Source organism: Sciurus vulgaris, assembly GCF_902686455.1.
Source record: "Sciurus vulgaris genome assembly, chromosome: 14".
NCBI classification, from domain to species: domain Eukaryota; kingdom Metazoa; phylum Chordata; class Mammalia; order Rodentia; family Sciuridae; genus Sciurus; species Sciurus vulgaris.
Window position 1 is genome coordinate 46,067,894 of NC_136475.1, and position 18,470 is coordinate 46,086,363.

At 39.5% G+C, this 18,470-nt stretch overlaps 1 protein-coding gene across 7 annotated transcripts in view; it reads left to right on the forward strand.

The window, feature by feature from the left end:
- Nucleotides 1-1,214: 1,214 nt before the first annotated feature.
- USP34 (ubiquitin specific peptidase 34) overlaps nt 1,215-18,470 on the forward strand; it is a 217,160-nt gene continuing 199,904 nt past the window's right edge. For 3 of the 7 annotated variants that reach the window (XM_079109665.1, XM_079109668.1, XM_079109667.1), the window contains exon 1: nt 1,217-1,358. In XM_079109665.1, coding sequence (XP_078965791.1) covers nt 1,316-1,358 — 43 coding nt within the window. In that variant the 5' untranslated portion in view covers nt 1,217-1,315. Of the gene's footprint in view, nt 1,359-18,470 lie in introns of all 7 variants that reach the window. The other 4 variants (XR_013758957.1, XM_079109670.1, XM_079109669.1 and 1 more) reach the window with 3 other exon arrangements.

An 18,470-nucleotide genomic window follows, 5' to 3' on the forward strand; every position in this document is an offset into this window, starting at 1 on the left:
TGCCTACTTTAGAGCGTTCCTTGGCAGGTACGAGGAAGATTTTCCAAATGCTAGTTGTTAACACAATACCAATTTCAGCTGAGGGACCTTCACCCTTTCTTCACTCCTCATTCATCTTAATAGCCCTCGCTATTGCACTCAGCTCAGAAGCATAATACACTCTTGCAGGTAAAGAGTGGGCAAGCATATCACAAGCGGCCTTCTTTATGAAAAGCAAATGCCATGCAAACCCTGTACCCGCCATTTCTAGTCCGGTCAAGGTGTATCATGGCCAGAGACAGATGTGCCTCAAATTGCAGGGTAGTGATAAACGGGAATGCAGGTTAAGACCAGCCCCGGCTGTTCCATTCTCACAGAAACCCGTGGGGAGAAGGCCCTGTGCCTGAACTTGGCCTGCCGGGTAACCTCGGCATGGCACCCCCACTGACCCCCAACTTTCCTCACACCAAAAGCGCCTAGGGCAGGCCGAAACCTTCATTAACTTCCCTTCATAGGCTGGGAGGGAAAATGGCGAAGCGCAGGGGCGAGGGGTCAGGGTGGCACGAGTGACCCGGCGCTCGTCAGGCCTCGGAGCCCACGGCGTGGGCCGCGGTAGGCGACGCAGTGCAAACGCGAACCGCTCGGCGCCTCCGCCATCTTCGCCTACTCACCCGGACTCCCCCCTCGGCCGCGCTGGCTTCGCGTTTCCCTTCCGGCCGCTGACAGAGATCCGGGCTGGGAGGGGTGGGCGAGCGCGCGGAGGGGGTGGACCGAGGGCGGGGAGGCCGGACGGAAGAGGAAAGGGAGGGCGGCGAGCGGCCACGGCGGGGTGTGGAGCGTGCGGCGTGTGTGCGGTGGGAGGGCGGGAGAAGGGGGGGAGGCGGAGGAATGAGAGCGCGAGGCGCTTCTGGTCGGCTCCTTCGCACGGGCGGAAAGAGCCGAGCGCAGCCCGAGCGCCCTATTAAAATGGCGGCGGCGTCGGCGGTGGCCGCGGCGTCTGGTCGGTGAAGTGACTCTGCTGCTTCTCTCCCCACCCGCCCCCTCCTTTTCCCCTCCCCTGTCCTTCCCCCCCTTCCCCGCCGCCGGCGCCTCCGCGCCCCTCCGGCCTGCGCACCTCCCCTCGCCCCCCTCCTCTCCCCCGCCCGCTCCGGGGACCGCCGGCCCCCTCCCCCATTCTCCTGCTCCCCGCCCCGTCCCCGCCGCCGCCCGCCCTCGTTGCCTCCCCGCCCCGCCGGCCGGCCGGCCCCCTCCTCCGCCTCTCTCCCCTCCCCCCGCCGGTCGGGATCAGTCAGTACGATCCGAAGCGGGGGAGGGGGGGGGCGGCGGCGGCCGAACGATGTGCGAGAACTGCGCAGACCTGGTGGAGGTGTTAAATGAAAGTAAGTGGCCGGGGTGGAGGCCTGTCGGGGTGCAAGGTTTGGGGGCCTCGCGGCGCTCTGTGGCCTCTCCAGGTTGCCGTGGCCTGCGGGAGTCGACGGCCGGGTCGGGCGGCGTGCGGGCCTAGCGCCCGGGGAAGGTGCGTGGTGGCGCGGCCGCCTCGGCGTCTCGGGCCCGGCCACCCTGGTTACCTGGGCGCCCGAGAAGCGGCAGCCGCCGCGGAGCTCCGGCCGGGCCCGGCCTGGGCGCTCTGAGAAAGTTTCCTCATTACAGGTGTCAATTAACGAAGGCACTAATGAGCCCCTCGCCTCCTTCGCTCTACCGGGAAGGTGAGGGGAGGTGGGGTCGGAGCAGGAGGCTTTCCTCCGCAGTCCGAGCGCTCCGGCCGCCCTCTTTGATTTCCAGCGTACTGTTGAGGCCTCTCTCACCTGCTAATCTTCATTAAACTCCCTGGGTGGAGGGTGGTGGATTTTTCCCTCCCTTGGGGGTGTGTGGGTGTATTAAACCCATCTGCTACTCTTTAAATAGCTGAAAATGAACTGTGATAGTGATGATTGGAACCTTCATACCTTTTTTTCCCCCTAATGTTATTTCTTTTTACTGTACCATTAGTCGTTTTAATGGTAAATTCTGTTAAGGAGAGTTGGTACTATAGATACCATCCCGGGATAGTCATGGCCTTTCTCCTGGAATGAAAGACCTGATTTCTTATACTTTTTATTGTTAACTAGCATATGTTGATCTTTTCTGGCCAGATTATTTTATTCCCGACCTTTGAAAGATGCTATTTCAGTTTAGAGATATAAGCTATATTGCAAGTCAACTACTTCTGGTCCCGAAGGCCTAGGCTGGAAGAGGTAAATTCGCTGAAAAGTTCAATTTTCGGGAACTGGATCATGCGAAAATGCCTATTTATGAACAGTTTATGTGGAATTGTGTGTGATATTTCGACACACTTACAAATTGCCTTTTTTCTAATATCATCCACTTAAACAACTGATATAAACAGTTGATATGCAAAACGCACCATCGTGTTTGTTTGAATTTCACATTAATGACCAAAGGTGGTAAGAAAAGTGTAAGAGTTCTTATTTGCTTTCAGCTGTATATTTATTTCCTGACAGATGGAAGTAGGCTTTTGCACATATTCAAACTACACTTCCAGCATTTGTGTCATGCTAAATTTTTCTAGAATTTTAAGGTTATTTGTATGTATTTTGAGATACGTTTGTTCTTAGTGCAGGTGGTTTCTGATTTGAAGGTAAACATAAGTCCTTAGCACCTTTTTTCAGTAAAACTATTTTGTGTATCACAAGAGGTGTTTGTGACCTTATTTTGTGGTACTGTGGATTGAACCCAATGCCTTATTGCTAAGCAAGTACCCGACCACTGAGCTCCCAGCCCTTTAAAAAAAGAAAAAGAAAAAAGTTTTGAGGCAGGGTCTTCATAAACTGCCCAGTTGACCTGGATCTTGTGAGCCTCCTGGCTCAGTTTCCAGAGTACTTGGGGTTACAGTATGGTGGCATATGCCCATGCCTGGCTGATTGTGACTTAATTCTAAATTGGAAAAGTAATAACTTTACTGTCTTTTGTATGTTGGAAAAGAAATTTTTTTTTGATTTTAAAATTATTTTAAATTTTAACTAGGAACTTTTAAATCATGTATATATGTGTGTGTATTTATACATATATACACACATATATTTATATACACACACATATACATATACATATATCTATATTTATGTTATTTTTCCTGGTGCTGGGGATTGAACCTAGCCCTGCTTTCCCTGAGCCACATCCCCAGCCAGCCCTTTTTATTTTTTATTTTGAGACAGGGTATCACTAAGTTGCTAAGGGTCTTGCTAAATTTTGAAGCTGGTTATGAACCTCTGATCCTCCTGCCTCAGCCTCCCAAACTGCTGGGATTGTAGGTGTGTGCCACCACAGCTGACATTGTAGTATCTTTTTTTTTTTTTTTTTTTAATAGTTTTTTTAGTTGTCAATGGACCTTTATTTTATTTGTTTGTATATGGTGCTGAGAATCAAACCCAGCAACTGACAGGTTAGGCAAGTGCTCTGCCACTGTGCCATAACCCCAGCCCAACATCATAGTATCTTAGTAAAGCTTATTAATTTTTTGAAAAGAGTTGGTATGTTGATATTAATGAAAAGTCTTATACAGATGATCTGGGAAACACCTGGAATTTTTGTATAAGTCAGTGGCCTCTTAAATTACTTAAGCTTTGTTTTTTCTTTTTTTTTGGTGGGGGGAGAATTGGTGATTGAACCCAGGGGCACTTTACCACTGCTATATCCTCAGCTCCCTCCCTTTTTCTTTTTTTAAATTTTGAGACAGGGCCTAGCTAAGTTGCTGAGGCTGGTCTTTATCTTCTAATCCTCCTGCCTTAGTCTCCTGAACTGCTAGGATTATAGATGTGCACCACTGTGTCTGGTTTAGTTTAATATCACCTTTAAGGCTCAGTTTAAAAATTTGCCTGCAGCTGGATGCAGTCAGGCAAACCTGTAATCCCATCAATTCATACTGAAACAGGAGGATCACAAATTCCAGGCCAGCCTTGGCAATTTAGGGAGATACAGTCTCAATAAAAAAGTGAGGGGATGTGGCTCAGTGGTAGAGTGTCCCTCGTTTTAATAACCAGTAAACTCTCCACCCCTCCAAAAACAATTACCTGCTAAACACTTAAACACTAATCTCACCGTGATGCTTCCTTTTTTTTTTTAAATTTACTTCAGCACTTTTATATGTAGTTTATATGAGACGATTGCCAGTTGCTTTTTTTCTTCTTCTGAGATTGTTACAAGATTATTTTTTTCTTTGGTACAATTCCTATATCCCAGACATAAAATTGTTAAATTCCATTGGACAAGTGATATACACACTCCTGTAATCTGGGCTTCTCTGTGGAGCCTGGGGGAGGAGGATCCCAAGTTTGAGGTCAGCCTGGGCAATTTAGCAAGGCTGTCTTAAAACTTTAAAAAGGGCTTGAGATATGTAGCTCAGTGATAAGAGTGCTTGCCTAACATGATTGGGGCCCTGGATTTAATCCCCAATAACTAACACACACACACACACAGGGATTGTTGGATTCCCTGAGAACAGAAGGTATTGCTGTATCTCACCATAGTAATATTTATCCATGACAGTGATGGAGTATGATAATGAGTATGATGATTGAAACTTGATGAAACTTGTTCAAAGTATATTTTATGTGTTGTAATCTCACTCTCAATATCTATAGTCTGTCCTTTTTCTCTATAGGTAGTACAAAATCAATTCATCCTGATTAGAAATTCAGAATTAAAGCCCTGAAATAATGTGCTTAGGATTTATCTCTTGATATAACTCCCCATTGCTTGGTTGAAACACCAACCAAGAGAAGAAATAGAATTATTTATTTTTTAGTGATTTGAGTTGATGTTGAAGAAGCTATTAGAATTATTTAAAAAGCCAAAGCCCTATTTCTATTCAAGTTTACAAACACTGAACAAATTTAAAGACATCCGCTTGAAAACATCAGTAAATATATAATTAAAAAATGCCAGATGAGCACTCCACCACTGACCCATATCCCCAGCCCAAAATTTTGAAAGAGTACACTTGTGGCCAGATGTGGTGGTTTGTGCCTGTTATCCCAGTGATTCGGGAAGCTGAGGTAGGAGAACTGCAAGTTCAAAGCCAGCCTCAGCAATTTAGCAAGGCCCTGAGCAACTCGGACCCTGTCTCAAAATATAAAGGGCTGGGAATAAGGCTCAGTGATGAAGAGTCTCTGGGTTCAATTCCTGGTACCAAACAACAATAACAAAAACCAGTATACATGTGGACAGTATGTCAGATAGTCATAATGGGTAAGAATTTCATATATAATATTTATTTAAAGATTTGGTAGAATGGAATGTAGTTAAAATTTGGTAATAGATTGTAAACAGCTTCCTTTTGTCAGTTTTTTAAAAAAAATTTGTTCTAATTATAAATGACAGCAGAATGCATTTTGATTCATTGTACACAAATGGAGCACAACTTTTCATTTCTCTTATTGTACATGATGTAGTCATACCATTCATGCAACCATACAAGTATGTCATTAGTTTTTGAGAGTGTTAATATTACCAATTGTACCTCTAGTTCTGAGAACTAGCTGTAGGAGGATAGCAAGTTCAAAGCCATTTATACGTGTAGGGCCCCAACCATGCTGTAAACTTTAATCATAAAACATACACAGATTTGTCTGTGGGTAAATACCCAGTGAAGCCTGCCTGAATTCAGGCTAAACCCCTATTAAGGACTGACCTCTACCCCTTTTTTTTTTTTTTTTTTTTTTTGGTTCTGGGAATTTGAACCCAGGGCCTTGTGCTTGCAAGGCAAGCACTCTACCAACAGAGCTATATCCCTAGCCTCTCTACCCCCTTTTTTTTAATAGGGTACTTACAGATATTCTGGAAGTTGAAACTTTGCATGTACTGGGCAAGCTCTCTACTGAGCTGTATCCCTAGCCTGGTACTAACATCCAAGTTTCCATTTTCCTTTGTTTTGTTTTTAATTAGGAAGGAAATTATAGAGCTCGGATGTATTGAGTGGGTTTTGGTGCTATCAATTTGTGGAATTCTAATCAATTTAGGATAAAATCTGTTTATTTTTTGGCACTGATTGAACCCAGGGGCACTTTACCAATGCGCTATGTCCCCAGCCCTGTTTTATTTGAGTCTAAGTTGCTAAGTTTCATTTGAGGTATCACTTGATTCTAGTCAGATATAGTGGTGCTGGCCAGTAATCCCAGAACCCTAGAGGTTGAGGGAGAAGGATCGCAAGTTCAAGGTCAGCCTCAGCAACACAATTTAGCCAGACTCTGAAAATAAAGATTAAAAAAGAGCTCAATGGAGACTCAGTGGTAGAACACCCCTGGGTTAAATCCCCAGTACTAGAGAAAGAAAAAAAAGACAGGAACTCTATAAACTGCTTTCAGGTAAGAAAATGAGGCCTACAGTTCATATAACTTGCTTAGGGTCACATGGTTACATTTAGGGAAGCCAGGGTTTAATCAGAACTTAATCCCAGATCAGGCTATAGCTATATAAATTTTGTGGTGATATATTGTTTTTTGGGTACTAGGGATTTTACTGCAGTACATAATCTCAAATTATGGATTTTTACTTGTTAAATTAATTTTGTTAAGTATATTGCTTTTTTGGGGGTACCTGGGATTTAACCCAGCGTTGCTTCACCATGGAGCCACATTCGCAACCTTTTTTATTTTGAGACAGGGTCTTGCTTAGTTGCTTAGGGCCTTGCTAAGTTGCCGAGGCCAATCTCAAGCTTCTGATCCTTTTGTTTCAGCCTCCCTAGTTGCTGTGCATTGTGCCCAGCAATACATTGTCCTCTTGAAGCAATATTTGAAATACTGACCTTCATGGATAATAGTATTCACAATTTCAGTCTAAGTATCATTATAAAGTAACTTATAAACCATAACACACTATAAATACTTGCAGTATATTACATGTAGGCTATCAGCATTGTGTAATAACCATTGATAACTAACTTTAGTACTTTCATGAAACTTGTTAACTTAATATTCCTTGTATGTTTAATAGTGATAATATCTGTATGTCTACTTTATAGGTATTCCATGTGGAGTGGTGTATTAATAAAAATTTTTATATTTTCAGGCAAGTGGTATATCATTGAGCTACATCCCCACCCCACATTTTTATATTTTTGTTAAAAGAAAGGAAGTTTACCATAATGACTCGACCAATATGTGTTAGATCTTAGCTAAATGGACTGGGTTACCTTTTGCTTTTTCACTTGCTACCCTTGCACATTATAAGGTTGCATATGCTCACTGTAGATGAATTGAAAACTTTAGATCACCCATAATCTATTTTTTGGGGGGCAGGTACCAGGGATTAAACTCAGGATTACTGGACCACTAAGCCACATCCCCAGCCCTATTTTGTATTTTATTTAGAACAGGGTCTCAGTGAATTACTTAGTGCCTCACTGTTGCTGAGGTTGACTTTGAAGTCATGATCCTTTTTTCTTAGCCTCCTTAGCCACTGGGATAACTACCTAATGTTAACTCCTGTTGCTACTTTGAAATATTTTTCTCTTTTTTTTTTATATACATATACTTTTTAAAATTTGAGAATGAGATGTATGTATCTTAATATCTACCATATTTCATCTAACGTTGTTTGACCATTTTCTTTAAGGACCCCCCCAACCCCCCCCCCCCCCCAGCACTGGAGATTGAACCCAGGGGTGCTCTACCACTGAGCCACAACCATCAGCCTTTTTTCTTTTTTTTTTTTTGTGACAGGGTCTTGCTAAGTTGATTAGTGTGGCCTCAGCCTCAACCTCAATCTTGTGATCCTCTGCCTCAGCCTATATGTCACTGGAATTACAAATGTGTCCCATTGGGCCAAAAATTTTTTTTTCTTTTTTTGTACTGGAGATTTAACCAAGGGGCACTTTACCACTGAACTACATCCCTAGCTCTTTTTGTTTTTTATTTTGAGAACAGTCTCACTAAGTTGCTTAGGATCTTGTTAAATTGCTGAGGCTGGCCTAGAAATTGTGACCCTCCTTCCTTAGCCTCCTGAGTTGCTGGGATTACAGGCGTGCACCATCACACTTGGCTTCTTTTATTAGATTTTGAAAATGTTCTTGTCTGTAATATTTCATCTTACATAAAGTTTAATATTTCCTCATTCTGTGTTTCTTGTTCTTCCATACTATGAGTAATACTGTAAATGAGCATCCTGGGACATAAATCTTTTAATTAAATCCCTGATTTTGAAGACAGATTCCTAGAAATGTTATTATGTCAAAAATATAAATATTTTTCAGTCTAGTTTTCTTTTTTTCTTTTTTTTTTTTTTTTTGGCTGTGCTGGGATTGAATTTGGCCTCATGCTTGGTAGGAAAGTGTTCTACCACTGAACTACACTCCTAGCTCCTGTCTATTCATATTATCCTTTTTTTTTCCCCCCAGAAAGGATATTGATTTCTATTCTTTTAGCACTGTCTATGCAACTTGAGCATCCTTACCTGTGGTGAATGTTATCTTTAAAAAATATTTTTGTAGATAAAGAAAAACTTGTGATTTACAGAAACTTGAGACATTAAGCAAAATAACCCAAACTCAGAAGGTCAAGGGTTGTATGTTTTCTCTCATGTGGAAGCTAGAGAGGGAAGAGAAAAGTGGAGGGATCTCATGAAAGTTGAAGGGAGATCAGTAGAGTAAAGGGACCAGTGGGAAGGTGGGGGAAAGAGGAAATGCTGGGGATATTAGCCAAATTATATTGTAAATTGTATGCTTGTACCAACATGTAATAAATCCTACCCTATATACTATTATGTACCAGTTAAAAAATGGGGGGGGGGGGATGTTTTGGCAAAAAAAAAAACTAATAGACAATTATTAGTAAGTTTAACCTCTTGTTTTTATTAGCCATTTACATTTTTTATTTAATGAATCGTCTGTTCTTTTCTCACTTTTCAGGTTTTCATGTTTTGTGTTCTAACTTACTAGATTTGTCATGGGACTGTTAAACCTTATAAGAAGACTTAGGTATGGTCAGCCTTCTGTATCTCTTTCAACCAACTGTAAATTGGAAATACTTGAGGAAAAATTGCGTCTTGTATTGAACATTTACAGACTTTTTTCTTGTCATTCCCTAAATAATATAGAATAATTATTTACATACATTTACATTGTGTTTGCTATTATAAATAATCTAGAGATGATTTAGAATATATAGGAACATGTATGTAGCATGTATACAAATGCTATATCCTATTTTATACAAGAGCATCCTAAGATTTTGGTATTCAAGTGGGATCCTGGAAGCCCCCTTTGCCCCTTTACTGTGGAATTACTGTATTTCAAACTTCCAGTCATATTCACCACATAGATTTTAGTTTGCCTTTTTATTTTGTTTTTGTTTTATGTGATACTTGGTATCAAATTCAGGATTTTGTGCTGCTGAACACATTATACCATTCAACTACATCCCCAATCGTTTTTATCATTTTTAGTTATAACTTTATTTTAAAAAAATTATTACTACTTCCATTATTATTATTTTCTGTGGTACTGGGAATTGAACCCAGGGAAGCTTTACCATTAAGCTATATCTCAGCCCTTTTTATTTTATTTTTTTAAATTTTGAGACAGGCTCTTGCTAAATTGCATAGACTGGCCTGGAATTAGTGATCTTCCTGTCTCAGCCTCCTGAGTTACTGGATAACAGGCGTGAGCCACTGTAGCTGCCTACTTACAACTTCTTTTTTAATGCGTGCAGCAGCAGCTTCAGAATTGCCTGTCTGAAACAGAATATGAACATCGTATTTCCCACGTAAACTCTTCACTGTCTGAAGAAATAAAATTTTAACCCTGTATCAGCAGTTTGTCTAAATTTCTTTTTCCAACCTTTTTTACTTTTTTTGGGAGGCCTTCTCAAATCTTTTACCCTTTCTAAAAATGGCTTATACCTTTTAGATTATACTTAATTTGTGGCTCCCCCTCCTTTTAAAACTATTTTAAAATTAACAGCAGCATCCTTTGCTGGATGGTAAGCTCCTTACAGCCAAGACCATGTTTCACTTTTTCTTTTCCCAGTCCTAACTTATTGCTTTGTAGAGAGTAGAGCTAAGTAAACAGTTTGTATCATAGAAAAATGCAATTGTGGAGTCTGGGGGTGTTAGTTCATAACTTCTTTGTGGTACCGGGGATTGAACCCGGGGGGCCCTTAACTGCTGAGCCCCAGCCCCAGCCCTGTTTGTTTGTTTGTTTGTTTATATGTTTATTTTCTTTTTTGGTATCAGAGATTGAACCTAGGGGTGCTTAACTACTGAGCCACATCCCCAGTCCTTTTTTATATTTTATGTAGAAACAGGGACTCGCTAAAGTTGCTGAGGCTGGCTTTGAACTCACGATCCTACTGCCTCAGCCTCTGGAGCCACTGTGATTACAGGTGTGTGCCACCACACCCGGCAAGCCCTTTTTATTTTGAGATAGGATCTTTCTAAATTATTTAGGTCCTTGCTAAATTGCTGAGACTGGCTTTGAATTTGTGATCCTCCTACCTCAGCCTCCCATGTTGCTGGGATTATAGGTGTACCAGACCTGGCAGAGATCCTGTCTTTCTTATGTCTGCTGGAAGACTGTACTTCCCAGCCATTGCAGATTGGATTACAGACAGATTCCTGACTTGATGGATTGATGGGGTTTCTGTTGACCAATCATTTTTTCTTTTAAGAGTGTTTAGCTAAACAGCTAGTTAACTCTGAGCAACCAAAGTAGAGTGAGGACTTTGGCAAGCTGATGTAGGGGAGCAGAAACATTGAGCAAGCAGAGGAGGCTATTTGCAGAAAATTGGAGCAGTTTTGTGGAAACCATTGACGTTGAAGCTATACAAAGAGATAGAAGAAAATACATGGTGGTTTTCCAATACTGAGTCTTAAATTCCTTTTGAGCTATTCCCCTTTGTACATACCATATGAGTGTTCTGTCAAAAGAGTTTTATTCCAATATTACCCCTTGATGGGTTCTTTTATTGGAGAGCCAGTGTAATTTTTAGCCATGAGTGCTTTATTATAATTTTCTTTAGGTTCTTGGAATGTGTTAGGTGTCAGTAGTAGCATTCAGTGATGAGAAGAGCCCATCCATTGATATGTGAGAGTTTTTTAGGATGTCTTTTTCAAAAAAATGAAAGTAGCTTTGTTGTTTCTTACTCTAGAAAGGAGGTCACATTTTCAAGAAGAAAGTCAAGTACAACAGAAAACAAGGTGAAATTAGAATCTGAAACTCAGTTTACTAAAGAAATCTCTCATATTTGGCAAATATCTCTTCAGTCATTCTTTTCTCTTTCCTCACACATACTATTTATATAAACTAATAACTACTTGTTACTCTGTTCAGTGCTGGTGATCAAACCCAGGGACTTGCTTATACTATGTAAGCACTCTATCATAGCTAAATCCCTAATCCCCTAATACTTTTATTAATAAGATGTAGGTTATCTTTTAATATGAGCTTAAATTACAATTTTCATAGCTTCAGTGTTATTTTCCATTATTGGATCATATTATAACTTAACCAGCTCTCTTGAGGGTTGTGGTTATCTTGGATAAAGTCTTTGAACTCATATCCCTTCAGAATATCTGGAAGAAAATCTTAATAAGAAAACTTAGAAGAAATAAAAATATGCTTCCATAATCATAATGTGATGGGCTGACAGATCTAGTTCCATGAGAATGTTATAGGCCTGATGCTAAGGGAAATGACTAAACAGACTCCATTTTGCTCTGAGACTCCATGTTATGTAGGAAATAAGTTTCTCCCATGGGAACACCCCGCCTCTGTGCTGATCATCAGTTACTTACTGTGACATGTTTAATAATATACAATGGCAACTCCTATGTAGTGAAGAATTGCTCTCTTTTGATTCCTATTGCTCCTAAACAGCGTACCATGTGAACAGTGATTGTGTGGATGTTAGCAACCATTCTTTAGTTTGTACCTAGGTAAGGGTCATTTTGACCCACTTCCCCCTCTGTTGATGATCTCATGATGTTAATGTGTAATTTCGAATCACAGCAACAGACACTTATGATTAATGTGATTTTTGGTATAAGAACCCCTACAACCCTGTGGTCAAGGCTGTTCTCCCAGTAGCCATTTTTTGGGGCATTGTGTGAGACAGTCAGCTGGCCGGCTTAATAAAGACTCTCAAATTTGGACTTCTCAGTGGTGATCAGTCTGTTCTTAAGTTGCACCCCATAACAATAACATCAGACATTGTAGTGTTAAAGTGATTTTTGTTTTTGTTTTTGTTTTTTGACTGCTGGGTCTGTGGATGGTTTTAAAATGTAACATTGTGCCAGGCATGATGGCACATGCCTGTAATACCAGTGACTTGGTAGGCTGAGGCAGGAGGCCAGCCTAGGCAACTTAGTGAGAACCTGTTTTAAAATATTAAAGGACTGGGCTGTAGCTCAGTGGTAGAGCACTCCTGGGTTCAATCTCAGTACAAGTAAGAATGCAGTGTACTGGTTCTAAATCATAATACAAAATGGAGGAATACTTTTTATTCTGGTACCTTTGCTTTAGAATCATGAACCAGTATTTTAATTATTGAGAAAGGTTCATTATTTGATGGTGGATGTAGAAGTGTAAGAGTGGTGGTAAACACTAAAGCTCAGAATAAATTAAGACTTAAGAAAATTCCTTAAGGGTTGGGGGTGAGCTTAGTACTGTCAAGTGCTTACCTAGCATGTGTGAGACCCTGGGTTTTGATCCCCAACACCTCAAAAAACAAAAAAACTTGACAGATAGGGCTTTTGAAGTTGTGTTCCAAGAAAGAAGATCAATAAAATAACAGTGGACCTACAGCTTAGTAGAGTGGTATAATGAGTGTAGCCAACAAAGTTGTTTTACTCTAATAGTATATTGTTTCCATCTTCCTTTCTATAGGGATCCTCAAACTAGCAAAATAAATTATGTGTTAAGTGGGACCCTAAATCCCTAATCAGAGGATTTAAAACGCAAAGCTTTTTGAGCTGTCATACACATTTAACTTCAAATTTTTGATTTTCAGATTGGGGTGCTCAACCAGTACAGTCTATATGCCAGTGTTCCAAAATCTGAAAAACTCCCAAATCTGAAACTTCTCATCCTAAGCATTTCAGATAAGGGGGAAAGATTTGCTAGTGTTGGTCAAATTTAAAATCTCCCAAGATTTTGCAGATTACATCCAGTGAAGTCATAAGAGTTTATGGTTATATGATTGTGAAGCTTTACTTGGTAAAACTGTAGAATAGCAGAAATTTGCAAATATGGGCTTTGAGTATTTCCTCCCTTATTTTGGAAACTGCAAGAGGAATTTGCCACCATTAAATAATCACTCAGGAAAGAAAGAAAGGTTGGTAAAGAATCATCATGGCAGTAATATGTAACTTAAGCCAATCTTATTTTTTATCTTTGATTTAGACATTAATGTGGTAAAATGCTGAATTATTGTTTTATATATATATATGTGAGTGTGTGTAATATTTGATTGTATCAAACACTCAATAGAATCTGACACTGTCCTGTGGAAAAGATGAAAAAAATTATTAACCTGGAGGGATGTGACTGGTGACAGACTATAGGGTTTTGTCCTTACTTAATTCCTTTTCAAGATTTTTAGTAGTGATCATGGTTTAGAAACTTTCTTAGAATGGAATTGTTCCTGTTTTGGGGGAATGAGGGAAACTTAGAGCCCCATCCATTGTTGCAAAATTTGGTTTATATTGTAAGATTTGGGGAGAAAAGGGTTTAGTTGGTTTATAAATAAGCTTGAAGACTGTTCATCTGTGGGCACTTAAAAAGATATTACAACACTGGGCATAGTAGTATACTCCTGTAGTCCGAACTACTTGGAAGGCTGAGATGGGAGGATCTTGAGTTTGGGACCAGCCTGGGCAATATAGTGACACATCATCTGAAAAAAAAAAAGAAGAAGACATTAACTGTCTTCAAGTGTTGTGCCCAGACTACAAGAAATAGTAGTACCATGCTTGTGCAGTTAGAATACTGTTGGAATTACATGTAATAGTAGTAATATAGTTGCTCCTGGACTTATGGGGTTATGTTATTAAACTCATTGCAGATGGAAAATATACTAAATTGAAAATTCATTCAATACACCTAACCTACCAAACATGCAATGCAGTACATTATTGTGTTGGTTTTTGATCCTTGTAATTGGAAGATGTGACTCTTTCACTTTGGAGCGCTGCAAGAGGGTATTTTAACCAGCGTACCAGAAGCCTGGGAAGATTGGGTGTCGCAGGCTATGCCTGTAATCCCAGCAACTTCAGAGCCTGAGACAGAAGGGTATTACAATTTCAAGGCCAACCTCAACTTCTTATGGAGACCCTGTGGAAGAGGGGGGCAAGGGGAAAAAACGTCTGGGGATGTAGCTCAGGAGTTCAGTCCCCAGTACCACACCCCTGCCTCCAAAACAAAACCAACAAAAAAGGGAAAAGCTCAAAATTCACAATTACAAGTACAGTTTCTATTGAATATGTATTGCCTTGGCACCATGGTAAAGTAAAAGAATCATAAGTCAGGGACCATCTGTATACTTCTGTAACTATTTGAATACTGTAATTTCACATATCTTCATTGAACCTCACAAGAATCATGAGAAATTTAGCTAAGATGGCACAGCTAAAAAGTAGCAAGGCTAGGATTAGAATTTAGTTCTTTTTTCTATTCAGTGTACTTCTCATTAACCAGTTTTGTTTTTTTTTTTTTTTTGTAAGAGGAAGTTGGGAAACCAGAATTTGTTAAAGGACTGTAGAGAGATTAATTCTGGATAAAGTGAGTTAGGTAAGGAGGTTTCAAGGCAAATGGAAGAGTGAACTGGGCCTTTACATAATTGGAGTAGTTGTTGAGAATGAGGGGAGTAAAATGGCTTACTTTTCCTGACTTGAGATGTTCTGCATGACAGCCTTGCTAAAAATCTTATCCACTTGCTTTGTGTTGCCTTCTTTCAGTCATGCAGTTCACCGCCACTGTGCTTTTATGTACACCTTATGTCTTCAAGTCTTGTTTTTGTTTGGTACTAGGACGAACCCACGTGCGTTACCTCTGAGCTACATTCCCAGCCCTATTTATATTTATTTTACAGTTGATTAGAGACTTGATAAGTTGCTGAGGATAGCCATGAAATTGTGAGCTTCCTCTCTGCAGCCTTCTAGTCACTGGGATTACATGTGTGTGCCACCATGCTCAGCTGCCTTCAAGTCTTAAGTGTTGATTTTGTTTTTCATGGAGGCCGGTCTGAAGTTGTGCTGGTTCTTTTCCTTCATAGTTTATAATTATGTATTTATAACTGGTTAACTTTTTAAATGCCTTTTTTTTTTTTTTGTACTGGGAATTGAACCTAGGGGCGCTTAACCACTGAGCCACATCCCCAGCCCTTTTTTGTATTTTATTTATAGAGACAGGATCTCACTGATTTGCTTAGTGCATCACTGAGTTGCTGAGGCTGGCTTTGAATTGGCCATCCTCCTGACTCAGCCTCCAGAGTCGCTGGGATTATAGGCATCTGCCCCCATGCCCAGCTTAAATGCCTTTTTATTTGATGAGGTTATCGGTTATATGATTGTGGCTATCTGTTGTAATTAAGTTTCACAGTGCTTGCACTGTGAAATCAGTACTACTGGAGATTGTACCCATGTATTCTAGGCAAGTGCTGTACCACAGAGATGCATTGTAACTGGTTTTTCCTGTTTTATCGGTACTCTTGGATATTCTGAATACTGTCAATACTTGGTTTTGTGCTATCTTGCTTACTACCCCTTTCATATAAAAAGGTACTGTATTTATCCCCCCCCCACCCCCACTTAACCACTAGATGAGATGGGATATATTGATTAAAAAAAAACAACAGCAACTAATTTTGTCAGTGAGTTGGGGCTTTAAAATTTTTCCTTAATAGCTCAATATTAACACATAAAGGTTAAAGATTTTTAAGATTGGGAATTAGTTTTTAATCAGTTAGGATTCTGTGGCAAAGACCAGCAAAAGTTAACACCTTTGAACAGAAATGAAAAGTAGTTATATTTAAACTTTTTAATATTTCTGTTATATTTGAAGCATTAACTAAGCACTCTAAGTGTGTGCTGTCTTCAGGCATGGCTTACTTTTAATCCATACATTTATAATTATTAACAGGACTTCATTTCTCTGTGACTTACTGTGCATTCCTTTCTTGGTTTTGACCTCAGTTTGACCTTTCCCATGTTAACAAAAATTGCTGCTGAACTATCTTTACACCACACTGTTTAGATATCACATACTTGTACAATGCAGGTGAAAAGAGACTTTTCTGGGACCTGCTGTACAAGAACAAGTAAGCTTTTTCTAAAATCTCGCTAGCACATCTTCACATATCATTGGCTCATATCTCTTTGGCCCTATTCTTGAAATAGTTCAAAGAGAATGAACTTCGATTTTTAAACTAGACAGGATCCATTTCTGAAGCTGATTCCATCTAGATCTCATAACTAAAAGTATGGGCTTCCCCAAAAGAAATTTGGCATGTTGTTACCATGAAAGAGGTGAAATTGCTTCTGGACAGCAAGCAAGCACACAGATAGCAAATACAGTGCTATGCTGAAAATAATTCGTTAATATTTACTGAATTGGTTATTTTGACTATGTCTCACCTTAACGCTTAATGTTTAACTATTTGTTTTTTTTTTCAACATATAAAAATATTTTGAATATTTAATGTATTAGTCATCCCCCCCTCCCCCCCCCCACTGGGGATTGAGCCAGGGACCTTTTATCACTTTAAAGAAGACTGACAGTGTTAGTTGCCAGTGGTAAAATTTGAACTTTCAAGCAAAAATTGGGGTTTTTTTTTTTTTTTTTTTTTTTGGAAAACTTGTACCTGGCAGTGTGACCATGACAGCTGCCCAATGCTGATAGATTTTTCTTTTTGTATTCTTTTTTTTTTTTTTTTTTTTTTTTTTCTTTCTTTCTTTCTTTCTTTTTTGGCTACTGGGGATTGAACTCAGGGGCGCTTTACCACTAAGCTACATCCCCAGTCCTTTTTATTTTTTGAGACAGGGCTTAAGTTGCCTAAGGCCTTGCTAAATTGCTGATGCTGACTTTGAGCCTCCTGCCTCAGCCTCCTGAGCCACTGGGATTAAAGGAGTGTACTGCCCTCCAACTAGTGATTTCTTAATATCAATTGTTTGGCATTCATATTTTCTAGATATCAGGTTTAAAAAATTTTTAATTTCTTCTCAATTCGGATCAAGATTCAGAATTGGTCTTATAATAGTTACTAATAATCATTAACTTGGTTGAAGTATAATTTACATACAATAAAATGCATCTATTTTAAGTGAATATTTACATTCATTTTGACAAATGTATTTATCCATGTAAAAACTACAGTTGTACATTTCCATTAGCCCATTTATCCCTTGTGTCCATTTGTAGTCAAACTCATCTCTAAATTTGTACCCTTGTTAACTACTGATGTGCTTTATGCCACCTAAACCAGAATCTTTTTTTTGCAGTAATTATATATATATATTTTGTGTGTGTGTGTGTGTGTGTGTGTGTGTGTATGTGTTACTGGAGATGGAACCCAGGACCTTACACATGCTGGGCCAAGTCAAGTGCTGTACCACTCAGCTACAACCTAAGCCTTTTTAATTTTTTATTTTGACAGTGGTTTAAATAAGTTGCTGAGGCTGGCCTTGAACTTGAAACTCTTTTGCCAAAGCCTCCCAAGTAGCTGGGATTGCAGGCATGCACCTCTGCAACTCTCTTATGATCTTATTAAAAAGAAGATAAACTGTATGTACTCATTGTAGCTTGCATTTTTTTTTTTTACTTACCATGTGGCTATAAGTGATCTATGTTACTTACCAGTGTATTAGTAGTTTTTTTATTCCTTAGTAGAATTTCATATATTGATATAGTATTCATACATTGATTTTTGTACTCAGTCGATTTTTTGGGTATTTGGTCCTTTGGTTTGTGATGTAGGGCTTTTTGAATAAAGTTATTGTCAATATTTTGTTTTGCTTTTTGTGGTTTGTTTGATTACTTGCCTGGACTAATTTGATGAATTCTGACTTTCCCATAGTTAGCCATTGATGTCTGTGTTTATTGTTATAATATATAATCCTTTTAATTCTTTAATTTTTTAGTAAATTTCTTCCTAGGAATTTTGCCTGAGTCGTCATAACTTGGTAGTCATAATTGTTTTTCTTAAAAATGTTTTAATCTCTTATCATGTATAACTAGAAAGAACCAATTAAAAATGCTTTAATCTCTATGTTCCTCTTTTTGTTTGGAGGGGAGGATATTTGTTGAAGAAACTAATGGCACCATGGATTATTTAGCCCATAGACTCTCCAAGTCTAGATATTGCTGATTTTATCCTTGTTAAATTACTTAACATGTATTTCTTTCTCTAATTTTGTACTTTATTTGGACGCTTGATTAGATTCAGATTAGGTTTCTTGACAAAACTGTTAGATAGTGTTGTGTTTTTTTTATGCCCCCTGATGGG